Raw genomic sequence first — 17531 nt, 5'->3', positions numbered from 1 at the left:
AATTGTACACAATGATCAACATACCAAAATGAACTATTTACATAATTTCTCCTTGCCTATAAGCAAATGTACCTACCTGGCATGCATAGAAATGGCCAGTAATTTTCACAACCACCTGATCATTTTCATCAGGTGTCTGGTCACGAGGAACAACAACTTCTGCACTTGTCAGATTCTGAAGCTCATTTACCTGCAAAACAAACAGTAAAATCACTGCAACATCCTAAAATATACATTGGTCAAAGAGTTCATACAGGATTCAACTTTTCTTCAGTTACTTGCCGTTTTGCCTCCTTTACCAATAACTCTACCAGCAGCGTAAGATGGTACTTTTATATGAGCTTCAAGTTTTACTTCCTCTTTAGGTCCAAAGAAGTTTTCTTCTTTAAGTTTTCCATAGATTCTTCCTTGAGCCTGAGAAGTAAATCATATTTAGCTAATCAGAGCAGTCATATTAAACTCAATCCTTCACGCAAATTCCATGAGGAAAAAGACTTATGGGGCTACCAAGTTTGCCAAATATACAGAGCTAGAGAAGTAGGTAAAGTATTAAGAAGCAACTTGATCACTCCCCATGTTCTGATCTGCATAGCAGACAATCTATCAAATCTCAAAAACTCTTTTTAAAAATGAGAACAATTTGTAGTTCTTCAATTAGAATTTTGACCGTAATTCTTGCAAATCATTTAAGTTAATCCAACAGGAACGAAAATATGCTGAGAAATGCAAAAGGTGCAATGAAAATATGACCCAGATGAGTACAAAACTCAGAACTTTCCTTACATATGAATTCTCCTACTTTCCATCAGGCAGTGCTCCAGCCACTGGACACATTGTGATCCATCCACTAAGAGGCAAGTTCTTTCAAATAAAGATATAGGCAGGGGTTGGACTAGGAGGCATCTCATGCTTCCTTCCTAGTCGCTACTAATGTAGTAATGAGAACCCCCAAACTGACATCACTCCAAACAGGTTAGCAGTCCAGAGCAAAGTGCAGCAGGCACTAAGTCATTGTGTAGCAAATGGGTAGAAAGAAAATTCTCCCTTGTTGCTATTCAGTGGTCCAGACACTGGAATGTTCCATAGAAGTGCTCCACATGCCCCAAGAGAAAAAAGCATGTCTGAATTTGGGCCACAACACTGTCCGAAGCATGCCTCTCCTGAAGGCACTTTGGCAGACAGATGTTATTAGCTAAATACAATGACCTAACAATGTAGGAGTGGAGGACCAGGTCCTGCACTCATTCTCACTGGAAGTCCTAGACCACAAAGAGGTGCAGAGCGTGTGGCAGGATCCCTCAGGTGGGGACTTCCCTGAGCTCTTACAGGCTATAGTGATTATTTGTTTAGCATATTTATATACCACCCTAAATTCACGTCTCTTGGTGGTTGACAATAAACAGATTAAAACAAGAATTAATACAATTTAAACACAATGCTGAATTCTAGAAGTCTAATTAAAAGGCTGGATGAATAAATGTGTCTTAACAGTCCTTTTTAAAGCTGTCAGAGATAGGGAGGTTCTTATTTTGGCAGGGAGTGCATTCCAAATCCTGATATCAGTCCAAAGTCACCTGAACAATGAAGTATTTTGTGGTGGTCCAATACCTCCACTTGATCTGTATGTCAGCAAGGAATGGGATTGCCTAAAGGACTAAGTTTCAGAACCCCCTTATATACATAGAACAATACATACATACATACTCGTAGGTCCTTACATACATAGACTTGTAGGACTCGTAGGTCCTTACATATATAGAACAATGAAGTATTTTGTGGCGGTCCAATACCTCCACTTGATCTGTATGTCAGCAAGGAATGGGATTGCCTAAAGGACTACGTCCTGCAAAGGCATGTTTTCAGAACCCCCTTATATCTGGGAAATGCCACTTTTGCTCCTTAGGATACTTAGAATCAAGACAAAAGAGGCACAATAACTCCCTACTCCCAGGCAAAGTGCGAGTTAACTTTGGCAGCAAAATTATTTATTATTTAATTTATTATTTACTATTTACATTTATATCCCGCTCTTCCTCCAAGGAGCCCAGAACGGTGTACTACATGCTTAAGTTTCTCCTCACAACAACCCTGTGAAGTAGGTTAGGCTGAGAGAGAAGTGACTAGCCTGGTTAAATGACAGGTTAAGTCTAAAAATGCCACTATCCCTATAAAAGATGCAAAAAGCTGCCCTGGCATCTTTTCCTCCCACCTGCTACATGACTCATAATTAGCATGAACCTTCCCTACCATGCCAGTTTAGGACGGATGGGCCAAGTGCCCAAGGCAAACAGAGGCAGTGAAAGGTGGCAAAGTTCAGATGATGATGGCCGGGGGCGGTGGGGGGGGGACACAACAGGACATACCCATCTGGAGGGAAAGGGAAGGGTGTACTATCTGAGGAGTCAGGTCCAGGGCCTCGAAGGCCTCCATTCAGCAGACCCCTGTAACTGGCCAAGGGCTGGAAAGCTGAGTGCTAGGCACATTCACCCTCATGGTTTTCCCTGGCTGAAGGTAATCCACCAGGTGTTTAGGTACAGCTCTAATGCTCAGTCTCCTCTACAAGGTAGACTGTTGGTAGCCTGAAAACCTTTCCTCCTTTTCTTTTTCTGCTTGGCCAAACTCAAAAAGAATAAACCAGCCGTGGCAGGCTCCTCTTGGCCAGGCTGCAAACTTGCATCCATTCACTGCAGAAGCAGGAGGAAGACTGGCTTTAGGGAGAAAGCGGGAGGTGTCTCCTAGTCTAGCCCCTGGCCACTGAAAGGAGTCTGCCAAAGTTTGTTGATCCTTACACAAAGTTATCTAACCCAAACCTCTTCCTCAAATGTCAAGACAGAAGGCTAAAAACCCACATATCCTGTGAATCTTTCAATGCACCTATAATGAAATTCAAGCAAGCACAACATTTCTGGAAAGATTACTTCATGTAACGCTGACTCCAAAAATTAAATTGGGAACTTCAGAACATAGTACCTTGAACTGTGCCTCTGGTGGTCCAGTGATTATCACCATTCTCAGCTTAGCATCTGGTCCTTCAGCAGGTGCAATCTACAGCATAAGTGTTAGATTAAAGAAAGCCAATCAACTGAGTAGCAGGGAAAATATCTGGACCAGTCTAAAGTGTAGTAACCCCACCAGCTGCTAATTATATACAAGTTTGCTAGAATTATTAAGCATGGAAAAGGAACACTGGTGAACTCGCCGTGAAGATTTCTTTTTGCTGGTATAACAGAGGCCACCCAATCATGGGTTACGCCCCCCACATGCTCCAGGGGACAGAATTAAGAAAACTGAAGAACCCTTAAATAGGCCCCTTGTAGGCTGTTTTCTCTCAGTTCGCTTGAACAGCTTTAGCCCAGGATAGGGGGAAAAAACCCAAACAGATATATTTATACACAGGTCAGAGGCCACACAGGCCCAACTAAAGTAGCAAGAGGGTAAGGGAAAAAACAGCATAAGCAACATACCCCACCCAGACCGCAGATCCAGCCCCAAAACCCCAGGCGTGCTTGAGTGACCTCCGTTACACAAGCAAGAAGAAACCTTCACAGTGAGTACTCTCTGCTAGTGTAGGAAGTAACACAATCATGGGTAATACCACAGCACACAACCATGGGTGAGAACAAGCCCAGGCTGGATCTATAGTCTGGGAAGGACGCGTTGCAGAATATACTGACCAAATTCCACCCAGCAGATGCATGCTAATCCAGCTTGTAATGTCTAGAAAATGTAGAAGACAACTTTCATGTAGATGCCTTGCAAATCTGCTCCAGGGATACATTGGTAGACAGAGCAGCAGACGTGGCCGCCGAGGAGGAGGGAGGAGAGCTGGTCTTGTGGTGGCAAGCATGACTTGTCCCCTTAGCTAAGCAGGGACTGCCCTGGTTGAATTTGAAGGAGACCACATGTGAGCACTGTCAGATATCCCCCTCAGGGGATGGAGCTGCTCTGGGAAGAGCAGAAGGTTTCAAGTTCCCTCCCTGGCTTTCTCCAAGATAGAGCTGAGAGAGATTCCTGCCTGAAAACTTGGAAAAGCAGCTGCTAGTCTGTGTAGACAATATTGAGCTAGATAGACCAATGGTCTGACTCAGTATGGCAGCTTCCTATGTTCCTATAGACCTTGTGGAATGCGCAGTAATGTGGCCACGGTTTGGCCATGGTGACACAAGACTTGACCCGGTTAGTGATAGTGGCTGTGTGTCGACACATTCTGCCCCATAGTGGATGGACAGAATGAGATGTACAAGGCACTGGACTTTCAAAACAGTGCAGACCTGTCAGTGCAAAGTGCCCTCCGCACATCCAGCTTGTGCCACTGCCTCTCCTTGAGATGCTTAGGTGCAGGGCAAAACAAAGACAAGTAAATGTCAGCAGAGTAGGGGAACATAGAATTAACCTTTGGGGTGAGACACGGCTCTGGAATCAGCCACACTGAGTCCTTCGGAAAAATGCACAGATTATCTTGCAACAAGAGGGCTTGCAGTTCCGAAACCCACCTGGCCAAGGTGATCGCCACCAGGACGGCCATCTTCAGAGAAAGCATCTTAAGGGGAACTGATCACAGTGGCTCAAAAGGAACCAGATGAAGAACTTGAAAGACAATATGTAAATCCCATGATTGGAAATAACACACCAGTGGTGACACCCTGCAGGAACTTCTGAAGAAGTGGATGCCAAACATGGCAGTCCTTTCCATAGCTAAACAACATCTGAGTAAGGCACGCAGCCTGCCGCTTCAGCGTGTTGGCCTTCAAACCCACGGACAGCCGCTCCTGTAAAATGTTGAGCAAATGTCTAAGCTTGCACCGGTCTGGCTGCACTGAGCAGCCCATCTAAGGAAACTCTTCCATGTGGTCTGATATACCCAGTTTGTATCGTACCTGGTGGTCTCATACACCACGGCCAAGAAAAGACAACATCCCCTCAGTAAGGCCCTCTCAGATGTCACACGGTCAACTGCAACCAAGGCAGATGTAGAATCTGACCCTGTGATAGCAGGTCCTCCCTGACAGGTAGATGGAGGGATCTGCCTTCTGCCATTCTACCACGATTTCTGAGAACCAATGGCTCCTCGCCAATAGGGTGCCACCAATATCAGGGTTGAACTGCACCTTTGAAGACACTGGAGAAAACGCATACAACAGAAATAGTGACCACAAGTTGAAAGTGCGTCTGCCACTTCCTCTTTCCACGTTGGGAACTGTGAAAAGAATCTGGGTAGTTTTGCGTTGACAGGTGAAGCAATCAGGTCGATTACAGGCTTCCCCAACTTCCGTGTCAGGGTGGGAAACAATAAGACACTTGAGGGTGAAGACTCCACTCCACAAGCTGAATCTCCTGCCAGCTCAGCCAATATGATTTAAAGTTTGAAATTTCAGAGACATGGTGTGTAGATGTGACTCCAAATGGACCTCCGCTCAGCTTAACAATTCCACCGCCAGAAGGTGAAGAGATCTGGACCTGGTCCCCTCCAATGACTGGTAGATGTAGTGTATGTGCACACTAATACACTCTTGTCCTGTACAACTGGCTGGAACACCAGCATGGCCAGGTAGACCACCTGTAATTCCAGCCATTTTATGCTGTGATGGCATTCCAGGGCATTCCAGTGTCCTTATGCATTGAAGGGGAGGCAGTGGGCACCCCACCTGCGAGACTTGTGTCTGTGGTGAGAAAAACGCATGGGGTCCAGAAAGGATTTCCCTTTTGCTAGTTTCGTTGGAACAATCCCCTCATGACCCCGACTGGTCCGTCCTGCTTGCACGCTATGCTCAATTAATGTGGGAGAAGGGACCACTGCAGCTGGCGAAGATGAAACCTGGCCCAGGGTACTGAACCCATGGCTGCCACCATGAGACCCAGCACCCTGGCCAACCATAAAAGGCCCACTGAAGACTGTCTTGCCACCACCCCCGATATGGATAGAAGGACCTTCATTCTTTCCGGTGGAAGGTATAAGTGGTTTTGTACAGTGTCCACACTCACTCCCAGGTGTTGTAGGCCCTGGGAGGAAGTGAGATGGCTTTCCCCGTTTACCAGCAAGTCATGTTGTTGAAGGCATACCATTGTCTTTTGCAATGCTAAACACACTTCCCCTGCTGTTTTGGCTTGAACAAGGAGATCGTCCAGATAACAATATAGGTGGACTCCCTGAAGCTTCAGATGAGCCAGAACTTTTGTAAGAACTCGGGGTGCTAACAGCAGACTGAATGGCAGTGCCCTGTATTGGTAGTGGCGCCTCTGATAACAAAAACGTAGAATCTTTCTGATGTCCAGGCGGATCGGTACATGTAGGTAGGCCTCTTGTAGTCTATTGATGCCAGATAGTCTCCTGCCTGTAGAACTTCCAAAATGGAGTGCAGTGTCTCCATGCAAAACTTTACTATGTACTTGTTCTCTGCCTTGAAGTCCAGAACTGCTCTTAGGGAGCCACATTTCTTTGGGATCGTGAAAATAATGGAGTGTACTCCTCTGCCCTTCTGACCAGTCAGTACTGGTTCTATGGCTCTGATCTGTAGCCCAACAGTAAGGAGAGAGCTCACTGGATTTGTTGTAGCATCTCCTATGGCCTCATCCTCTCCCAGCTGCCATGTGCTCCTTCAACAATGCCCTCTGTCGGGTCTGCATTACTGGAGCAGCCCGTATCATCCCAAGGGCCTTTGCCCTTTGATTCATCCTCCCTCTGGGGCGCCTGCCCAGCAGTGGTCCCTCTAATTTTTTTCATCTCTGTGTGGATTGAGTTCTGTTCTGGGTGGCAGAATCAGAGCACTGTGTGCACAGATGAATTCAGAGTGGGGCCTTCCTAATTCGACCTGAGCAGGATCTAAAATTAACTGAGCGGACATCAGAAAATGTGTGAGCACGCATACGCCTTAGAGGAAACAATGCTGCCCAGCCTGTTGTCTCAATAGCATCAGCCTCCTCACTGGGAACAAGGCATCAGGGATGAACGCTGGCTGATCAGAGAGAGCAGTGGTGGGGGAGGTGAATGCGACTCCAGTGCTTTCCTTTTGGAGTAGTCTCTTTGCTTGCCTCTGTGGCGGTTTATTTGTGCTCATGGAGCGAATGAGAGCACTTTTGCTACTGGCTCAGAGTGGGAGAACTCCAGTGGCTGAAATCACATCCAGAGTCCCCTTCTGTTCCCTGGTCCTTTGTAGGTGTTTTTGGGTAAGCTGCTGTGGCCCACTGGTGCCAGCTAAGCTCCAGCTCACTTCTCCCAAGGCCATCCAGTGTTTTAGCAAGTCGCTCTGTTTCGAAAGGTGCGGGGTGGAATGGAAAGTAAAGACTTTTTAAAAAAACACAATAAAAATGGGTAAGGACAATGGAGGACAAAGGTAAAGGACAACAAGGAGAAGGTATAACGGACTGAACAAACCATACAGAAGGAAAACTTAGGCCAAACAACAAAGCTGTGGGTGAGTTGTGACTCTCTGGAGCAGAGGCAGGAAAAAGAACTGAGAGGAACCACCCACAATGGTTCAATTGTCTTAATCCTGATTCCTGGAGCATGGGGGGGAGGGGAACGTAACTCATGATTGGGTGACCTCCAATACCAGCAGATAATAGGTAAAGTTTCTAACCAACTTCCACTTATTCCCACATTACAACCAACAAGCCACTAGGGATGTGCACTCCCAGGAGGGCGGAGGGTCACTTTAAGGGACAGGGAAGGTGCTTCCTACTGGCCCATCCTTGCCCCGCTGCTTTCCCCGTGCCAACACACTCCTAAACAGCATGAGTTCAGGGCTGTAGTATTCCTGCTTGTAGCCCCGTTCAGTATCACCACGCACATCGGCCATGGGCATGGCAATGCTGAATGGGGCAGGGTGCAAGCAGGAATGCTGCAGCCCTGCGACCACGCTATTTAAGAGAGCACCAGAAGGGGGTGGGGCAGAGGGGCGGAGCTGCGATGGACAGGTAGGAAGCACCTTCCCCTTCCCTTAAAGTGACCCCCCACCCTCCGAACTGATTTGAAATCAAGACCTTCAAACCGGTTCAGTGCTCCAGAAAATGATCACCATACCAGTTCTGTGCACATCACTATAAGCCACAATTAAAACCATTATGTTATGGAACAATTGCTAATTTGATGCCAAACCTCTTTATAGGACAATTAATATATTTCAGCAGAGAGAGCAGATATCTAAAAAGTAAATTTTCTAAACACCACCACCACAGGTGAAACTTTTTGCTCTTATTTTGAGCTAACCATCTGGAACAAAATTAGATGTACAACAGTTAACTTGCTTTCATGTTTGTTCATTAAAATAATCTCATTTTCAGCACTTTACATATTGAAGATTATTTTGCCATATTGTAAACATGACAAGGTTTAAGCCAAGTTAAGAACAAACATTTAAGAGTCAAGACCACCAAGGTGGTGGTTGATTTGCAGCTTATATTTCACCCCCTCAAAGAACTTTTAGAAACCAGTTTAATTATCTTGTCTTTGAAGCCAGTGATGTGCATTCCAAAAACAGCAGGTACAATTTACTGCTTTATATTCAAAGCAGGGTGTCTGAGAAAGACACACATGTAACAGTACCTGCAGAAGCTTGTTGAAAGACTTGGAAAAACTGAGGATATTCATAGATGATCAGTTTAATATTACCTTAATAGATGCACCTGCAAAACGAGAAAGTTGTTTGATGTGCTGTCCCTGCTTGCCGATAATGGCTCCCACTGCCAAAGCGGGGATGAAGAGATGTACAGTCTCAGATTCGGGCTGTTGCTGGCCAGGAAGAACAAAAGTTCATTGCCTTTCTTTATGGTAGTAATTAAACTCTAAACACCATAACTGAAAGCAGCAACAGATACTTAAAATACCCATAGAGTTTGAAAAAATTGAGAGTATGCAACAGCTCTGACATGATTCAGAATGGCATAAGCAGACCCAAATAGCTGTTAAATGAAGAGTGGGATATGCTATTTAATTCGACAACTAACTCACCAAACTTTTCTTGAATCACTCTTGAAACCCAGTCCTGGCTAATTTTCAGTGTGATCAAAAGATACATAACCCAAAGTTTTAATGTACTTGTAAAGCTATTCTAAAAAGACAACATCTAAATACGGAGAACATGGCTCCCTATTTACAAATCAGAGGTGGGTATTTGGCTAATTGATCTGGAAAGCAAAGGTGTAGTGATGAGTTTCCCCTCCCAATAAAGAGGTAACAGGGAGTGGACCCTTGTCTTGACTGACACGCTGGTGAACTCCAGGGCAGCCAATCAGTACACCAGGAGGGTGGGACCTAGAGAGTGGTTGCTGGGAATTCTGGGAACAAGAAAGGCAGTCTTTGAGGAGAAGCACATGCAGAAAGGCTTAGTTAGGGGCAGGGAATTTTTGTTCCCTCATGTTCAAAGCCAGCATGGAGGTTTCTCTTATGGAATAACTGCAGATCCTTGAGAGAACAAGATTGCAGGAAGCTTGATTCTCATCAAGTGTTGGGTGAGTTTTCAAGGAAAAGGGGATTCAGCATAGGCAACAGTTTGTTAGATTTTGTATTTCTTTGTGTGCATGCTCTGCATATTCCTGATACTGTTCTATTATTGTTTACTTGCAAAGTAATTAAAATACAATACACTAGCCTATGCTCAACCCACCTAAGGCATAGCAAAAGACTCTGTAAACTTTTAATCGTGCATAAATGCAAACTGAAACTCAAGCCTAAGACAACTTATTTTTGTAACCTAAATATTTTTCAGTGTATTTAAAACCTAAAAGCCTCAGATGGAAGCAGCGTGTAGTAATTTAATCCCCCCACCTTTTTTACAAGCCTCTCTTAAACAGGTGAAACTGTTCCAAATTATTTTTCCTCTCATGTATGTATGCATGCAGCCACCCACCCAAACAGTGGGTGCAACACAAGGAACTTTTTAAAGGAGAAAATCCTCCAGTTAAACTCCTGGCAGATCTCATCAACCTTAGTCACTAACAGCCCAATATGCCTTCCAGAAATTTGGACCATAACTTCATGATAGAGCAGTGGGAAGTCTGAACTTGTTTCAGGATAAAACTTGTTTCTTGTTTTCATTTTGCCCAAGAGCAACCTGTTGATAACCTAATTTGGCAGTTATTAAAAAATATCTTTATATATACTTTATTCTCAGCTACACTCAATAAAAAACTTTCCCCTCATCTATTTATGGACCTTTTAAAAAAGAACATATTTAATAATAATTAGTGAAATTATGTAATTTGGATTCTTTTAACATAAAAAACAGACAAAAGCTCTATTATAAGTTCTAACAGTGTATACAGAGCAATTCAGCTTTCAACAGTGCAGAGAAGCTCAAGTATGACATGGTTAAAGATCCCACACATTCTTATCTTAACGAGACATTGCACGTGAAAGTGAAAGGAAAAAGATATTTCTTTCATAATGATGTACAGAGTGCTAGATTTCTCATTTTCAGCCTTCTGATATGATACCTAGTAGTTTGCACTGATAAATTTATTTATTGTTGAATTTATATACCGGCTTTCATTAAAAACAACCCCAATGTGGTTTACAAAAGTTAAAAAACACACAATTAAAATAACAATTAAAATATTAAGCTAAATTATAAAACAAATCTAATTTAAAAACTATAAAATACAAGCATAAAAACTATAAATGAGTAAAAACACATAGAAGCAGCAATAGAAACAGTCATGTAAAAGCCTGGGTAAAAAGTAGGGGTGTGCACGGAACCGGTCCGGCACTGGGGTGGGGAGTTCCAATTAAAAGGGGGGGCTTTACTCACCCCTTCCAGCAAAGTCACGTATTTTATGTAGTAATCGGGCGGCAGGGTGCCGCCCACCTCAATCTCCGCTGCGCGGGCTCCTTTGTAGACATAATCGGGCGGCAGGATCGCTCCCAGTCCCTGCCACCCTCCTCAAGCTAAGCAAGCCCCCCTCGGCTGGCGGCCGCCCCCTGCAGCTATCAAGGGGTTCCCCCCTCCCCGCCGCCCCCTTCTTGTCAAATGGCCCCCCAGTACAAGAGAACGGCAGGAGAACTCTCTGACGTCCCCTTCCCCTTTGCCGGCTTGGCTTGAAATGGCTTCTAGGAAGCCTTTTGCGCGCGTGTGCAAAAGGCTTCCTAGAAGCCATTTCAAGCCAAGCTGGCAAAGCGAGCAGGAGGCAGGGAGTTCTCCAGCCGCCCACCCGCTAAAGTTAACTTTAGCAAGCGGGCGGCGGGAGAACTCCCTGCCGCCCTCTCGCTTTGCCGGCTTGGCTTGAAATGGCTCCTAGAAAGCCTTTTGCGTGCGCGCGCGCAAAAGGCTTCCTAGAAGCCATTTCAAGCCAAGCCGGCAAAGGGGAAGGGGACGTCAGAGAGTTCTCCTGCCGTTCTCTTGTACTGGGGGGCCATTTGACAAGAAGGGGGCGGCGGGGAGGGGGGAACCCCTTGATAGCTGCAGGGGGCGGCCGCCAGCCGAGGGGGGCTTGCTTAGCTTGAGGAGGGTGGCAGGGACTGGGAGCGATCCTGCCGCCCGATTATGTCTACAAAGGAGCCCGCGCAGCGGAGATTGAAGCGGGCGGCACCCTGCCGCCCGATTACTACATAAAATACGTGACTTTGCTGGAAGGGGTGAGTAAAGCCCCCCCTTTTTAAATTGAAACTCCCCACCCGAACCAAAACCACCCCGTGACCGGACCGGTCTGGAGGCCTTTAGAATGGCCTCCGAACCGGTCCGTGCACATGACTAGTAAAAAGCCAAAATTTAAGAAGCTTTCTAAAAACTGTGATGGAGTCCAAGGAGCGAATGGCCACCGGGAGAGCATTCCAAATTCTGGGGGCAGCAACAGAGAAGACCCTGTCCCGAGTGCATGACAGCTAAGCATCCTTCATTGTAGGCACCCGGAGCAGAGCCCCCTCAGATGACCTTGTCAAGCGGGCAGCAACCCTTGGGAGCAGGCGGTCCCTCAGATACCCCGGGCCCAAACCGTTAAGGGCTTTAAAACGTCAATACCAGCACCTTGAATTGGACCCGGAAATGAACTGGCAGCCAGTGCAGCTCTTTCAGGATGGGTGTGATGTGCTCCCACCGGGCAGCTCTGGACAAAACCCTAGCTGCCGTGTTTTGCACTAGCTGCAGTTTCTTGATATTCTTCAAGGGCAGCCCCATGTAGAGCATGTTACAGTAATCCAGCTGTGACGTGACTAAGGCATGGGTAATCGTGGCCAGATCTGCCTTCTCGAGAAACGGACGCAGCTGGCGCACTAGCCAAAGCCGTACAAAGGCACCCCTGGCCACCGCCTCCACCTGAGCTTCCAAAAGCAGAGCCGGGTCCAGTAGTACCCCCAAGCTGCGTACTTGCTCCTTCAAGGAAAGTGCAACCCCAACCAGAACTGGTAAAATCTCCTCATCCCGATTGGCTCTCCTACTGACCAACAGTACCTCCGTCTTGTCTGTATTAAATTTCAGTTTAATAGCCCACATCCAACCCATCATGGCCTCCAGCCCCCAATTCAGGACATCCACCGCCTCCATAGGATCAGATGACAAGGAGAGATAGAGCTGAGTGTCATCCACATATTGCTGACAACTCAGTCCAAGTCCCCGGATGACCTCTCCCAGCGGTTTCATGTAGATGTTAAACATGGGGGACAAGACTGAACCCTGCGGGACCCCACAGGCCAGTGGCCACGGAGCCGAGCAGTAGTCCCCCAGCACCACCTTCTGGACCCTCCCCCTCAAGAAAGGAGCGGAACCACTGCAACGCAGTACCTCTGATTCCCATATTCGAGAGGCGGTCCAGAAAGATACCATGGTCGATGGTATCGAAAGCCGCCGAGAGGTCCAGCAGAACCAACAGGGACGCACTCCCCCGTCTAGTTCCTGGCATAGGTCATCCACTAGAGCGACCAAGGCAGTCTCAGTCCCATACCTGGCAGTCTCAGTCCCAAATTATGCCTGCCTGTATCTGCAAAAGTTTCTTTTGATGACAGACTAGCCATTTCACAAATGACAAGGCAGCAGACAGTTGTGCCACCAAGTACGCACACAGCATAGAGCTTGCAAACTATATTCCTGCCTGTCTGGCTCGAACAGCGGATGGAAGTTACAGAGGAGAAGAATCCAGTGTCCATCTGAATGGAATGGGAGTAGCACAGCTGGGCAGAAGTAGTGAGGGGAACAATAGCATTTTATACTTTTCTCCGAATGATAGTTTTTATCAAAAAGTAAATATTAAAGTTTTCCTCAGAAAATGTTACTATGCAAAATTTTCTGATCTCCTAAATAGATTATTAAATGGTTGGCTTGTTATCTGACCTACATATTAAGTTTTAAAAACCAACCTATTAATTCCCAACACTGCATATGCTAGTTTTTCCTCAGCAAATGCTGAGTTGGTGAGAATTTTTATATTATCTGTAGCAAAATCTAAGAGTTATAAATTGATTGATCTCTAATTAAAAGGGGGCTTGACAGGTGCCAGGGAGCCACGGTGCCTAGAAATCTAACCATGGCACCTAGATTAAGATATTCCGGAGGTAGAATTGTTTAATTCTATGAGGCAGTTTCGTTTCTGTTCTGCTATTTGTAAAGGGGATGAAGAAAAGCCCATTTATCCTCCCCCTCAATAATGTCCATCACTAAGTGTGGTAGTTTTGTGAAGTATCCATTGCCTGGCTCCTAGATCCAAAGAAAATTTGACAATGGTCTGGGTTAAAATGTTAATTCAAATCTTTCATATTTACTGGAAGATGCTCTACCAACAGCAATTAGAGAAAGCATAATGTGATTATCTAGGCTTCCTACCTGTTATCCCCCCCCCCCAAAGGTATAAAAAAAGTGGAGTGATCCTGGCTCATAACATTATCTCAACTATGTCATACGATTAGTCACAGTACCTTCCAGGATTCCTGGTAGGAAACAAAATCATTAACATTTCATAAGACTAAGATGTACATCAGAAGAGTTAGCTTTTCTGAAGTGACTCCTTACTAGGCAGTCTAATGTTTTATGCTGGTCCTCAATTACTTTTCAAAAATTTGATCAGCACTGCCTCCCTCCTACCAGTTTATCTCAGCATGCTCTTTCACATATCAGCATTTAAAAAGTGTTCTAGTATACCACAGCTAATATCCAAAACTGTTGCTACACTTATTTAATTTTCTTCACTCAGATGAGTGATCAGAGATGGTTGAAATTTTTCCAGAACAGATTCATTGTTTCATAAAAATATTTACTAACAATGATTTCAAAGCAATATTGGGCAAGCTTAGCAATTTCAAAGTAGTAATTACTTTGTTTTTCAGGTGGTTATCTTTAGGGAGCATATGAGAAAGTAAATATATGCTTTATTGGATAGTCCAACAAAAATAATTTATTTCCTACAGAAAACTCTGAATTAATTCTGGTATAATATTTAAATTTATTAAGTGCCTTTATTGGAAACCCTCCCACCCCCCGCAAAATAAATATACACTCTCTCTCTTATGTATGTATCTATGTATGTATCTATGTATGTATCTATGTATGTATCTATGTATGTATCTATGTATGTATCAGTTTAGTTACTCAGCTACTGTAAAAACCTTTAAGATTTACGTAAAAAACAATCCATATGGATGGTCAAAACTGCAGCCCGGACATTAGTAATCCCGCTCCATTTAACAGCATGTCGAATGAGATAGGATAAGTTCCATTTCACTTTTCTTAACACTGCTCAAATTGATCTGCGTCTTCACTTTAACTTTTAAGGCAAATTCTTCAAAGCAAGGATTGTTCTATGCGGATAACTCATTTTACAAGCATTAATGCATCACATTAGTCAAACAGAACCAAAATTCCAGCACTTCAGACCAAATATAAAAACAGGTTGCTTACCTGTAACTATTGATCTGGTAGAGATCCGCTGAGATCCATAAGAATGGGGTAACGCAGAATGGCCTGCGCAGGACCCACAGTAGCATGCTGCAGCTCGTCGAGGCGACCAAGCCCTACCTACACGCTTCCAGCGTGCTATTTAAAAGCAGGCTGGGTGCCATGTTCTTCAGTTCTTGGAAGACCGCCGTGGAAGACGATCATCTGGAATCAGGTGAGTTTATCATCAAAGGAGAATAGCTTGCACACTCAATACACACATAGTACTACTGCAGAACAGTGGTCCGGGAGGGTCTTATGGATATCAACAGATTTCTACCAGATAAATAGTTACAGGTGAGCAACCTGTTCATCTGGATTGAGTTCCATCGAGATCCATAAGAATGGGTGTTTAGCTAGCTCCCCTTGGAGGAGGATGCGGTAATAGCTATTGCAACACCTGCTTTAAAACACTTCTCCCGAAGCTCACCTCAACAGGAGAGCGCACATCTATGGTGTAATGCTTGATGAAAAATAACTCAGTGGACCCAGTAGCTGCTTTAAACATGTTCGTGAAGGTTACCCGCAACAGGTGTGCAGCTGAAGAAGGGTAGGCATGGGTAGAGTGGGCCTTGATTGCTTCTGGTGGTTGAACATTCTGTGTCTTGTATGCTAGCAGGATGAGTCATCAGGACATTTTCTGCCTAGAAATACAGGAGCCTTTTACAGAGCCTTTGTATGCAACAAATAGGCATTTGGTAAACCTGAAGTGCTTTGTGCGATCCAAGTAGTATAACAGTGCTCTATGCACATCTAAAGAGTACATCGCCTGTTCTAACAGAGTTGATGGGTCTTTAAAGAATGTAGGGAGAACAATGTCCTAGTTGAGGTGGAAGCTGGACACTACTTTAGGAAGAAAGTCTGGGTCAATTTGCATTAGGAGAACTTTATCGGGATAGATCCTAGTGTATGGCAAGTCCACCTGCAAGGCTGTTAATTCACTTATATGTTTAGCCATGGTTATTGCTAGCAGCAAAGCAGTTTAAGTCACCAGTTTGATGGAGGCAGAACTCATAGGTTCAAATGGGGTCTCTGTTAGTGTAGAAAGGACTAAGGATATGCTCCATGGCTCAACAGATTTACAAACAGATAGATATAGGTTTACAAGGCTTTTTAGGAAAGCCTTACTCTCTGGGTGTGAAAAGAGTCTTCCCCTCATAGCCTGGATATCTAGAGGATAATGCAGCGAAATGCACTTTGAGAGATACATTGACTAAACCAGGGATTCTCAACATTGGGTCCCCAGATGTTATTGGACCAACTCCCATAATCCCCAGCCCAGTGGCCTTTGGTTGGGAATTATGGGAGTTGAAGTCCAATAACATCTGGGGACCCAACGTTGAGAATCCCTGGGCTAAACCTTGAGATTTCAGATCTGTTAGGTAGAGAAGTACATCTCTAATTGTGGGTTGATCAGGTTGAAACCCCATTTCTTTGCATAAAATTTAAAAACGGAGCCATTTGCTCCTGTAATTGCATCTGGTAGAAGTTTTTCTCTGGTTAAAGAGGATTTTATTCAGGAGTATATTCACCATGCTGTTAGGCAGAGCGTTAGAACATCTGGATGTAGTACTTTGCCTTTGTACAGAGTTAAAAGATCCACTACTTGCGGTAGCCTATGGTAGGAATTGCTTGAATCTTTGAGTACCTGTGGAAACCATGGTTGCCCTGGCCTCCATGGGAGTTGCCAGGATACAGGATGTAGGAGGAGCCAGAAGACGGGAAGCCACTCGGCTGATCAGAGGTTGTGGTGGAAACATATAAGGGGTCTCCTTTTACCAGTTCAGTTGGAAAGCATCCCCCAGTGATTGTGGGTCATATCCTGCCCTGGAGCAGAGGTGGGTGCATTTTTTGCTCTCTGCAGTAGCAAAGAGATCTATGGTTGGTTGCATCCAGCTTGAAAAGAGAGGTGTGATACAATCCGTCTTGCTTCTCCACTCATGCTGTTGCTATTGTGGAAAAATCCAACTCAAGTCATCTCCTAAGATGTTGTCTAGTCCCTTTATGTGGGCTATGGCTAAAGAATAGATGATGTCGGATGCGCCAATGCCCAAGCTGTAGGCTGAGAGCACAGAGATGCCAAGATACCATCCCTCACTGACAGTTGATGTAGGCCAGGGCTGTAGTATTGTCCAACTGCACTTGCACCACTTTTCCCTGTAAGAGAGGGAGGAAGTTTTTCATTGCCTTGAAGACAGCCAGAAGCTCCAAGAAATTAATATGTGATTTTTTGTTGTTGAAGGGTCCATTGCTCTGTATCTGATGAGTTCCACAGTGGGGCCCCCAGCCTAGTAGAGAGGCATCTGTTAGCTAGATAGAAGGAGTTGTCATTTGGAAAGGAACTTCTTCCAGCAGATTTCTGCTCATTGACCAGGAGAGGAGAGCTGGTCTTGTGGTAGGAAGAATGACTTGTCCCCTTAGCTAAGCAGGTTCTGCCCTGGTTGCATATGAATGGGAGACTTGATGTGTGAGCACTGGAAAATATTCCCCTCAGGGGATGAAGCTGCTCTGGGAAGAGCAGAAGGTTTCAAGTTCCCTCCCTGGCTTCTCCAAGATAGGGCTGAGAGAGATTCTTCTTGGAGAAGCCGCTGCCAGTCTGTGAAGACAATACTAAGCTAGATAGACCAATGGTCTGACTCAGTATATGGCAGTTTCCTATGTTGACCACCAGGTAAGTGA

At 45.1% G+C, this 17531-nt stretch overlaps 1 protein-coding gene across 3 annotated transcripts in view; it reads right to left on the bottom strand.

Annotated features, from left to right (window-relative positions):
• Positions 1–17531, bottom strand: part of IGF2BP3 (insulin like growth factor 2 mRNA binding protein 3) — a 133982-nt gene that overhangs the window by 3020 nt on the left and 113431 nt on the right. For all 3 annotated transcript variants that reach the window (XM_053266140.1, XM_053266141.1, XM_053266142.1), the window contains 4 exons: positions 8609–8728; positions 2971–3045; positions 283–414; positions 77–190 (listed from right to left, as the gene is read on the bottom strand). In XM_053266140.1, coding sequence (XP_053122115.1) covers positions 77–190; positions 283–414; positions 2971–3045; positions 8609–8728 — 441 coding nt within the window. The remainder of the gene's footprint in view (positions 1–76; positions 191–282; positions 415–2970; positions 3046–8608; positions 8729–17531) is intronic.

This window comes from Hemicordylus capensis, chromosome 6 (assembly GCF_027244095.1).
Source record: "Hemicordylus capensis ecotype Gifberg chromosome 6, rHemCap1.1.pri, whole genome shotgun sequence".
Classification (NCBI taxonomy): Eukaryota; Metazoa; Chordata; class Lepidosauria; order Squamata; family Cordylidae; genus Hemicordylus; species Hemicordylus capensis.
The sequence above is the reverse complement of the archived record's forward strand: the minus strand, read 5'-3'. Positions and strand labels throughout refer to the sequence as shown.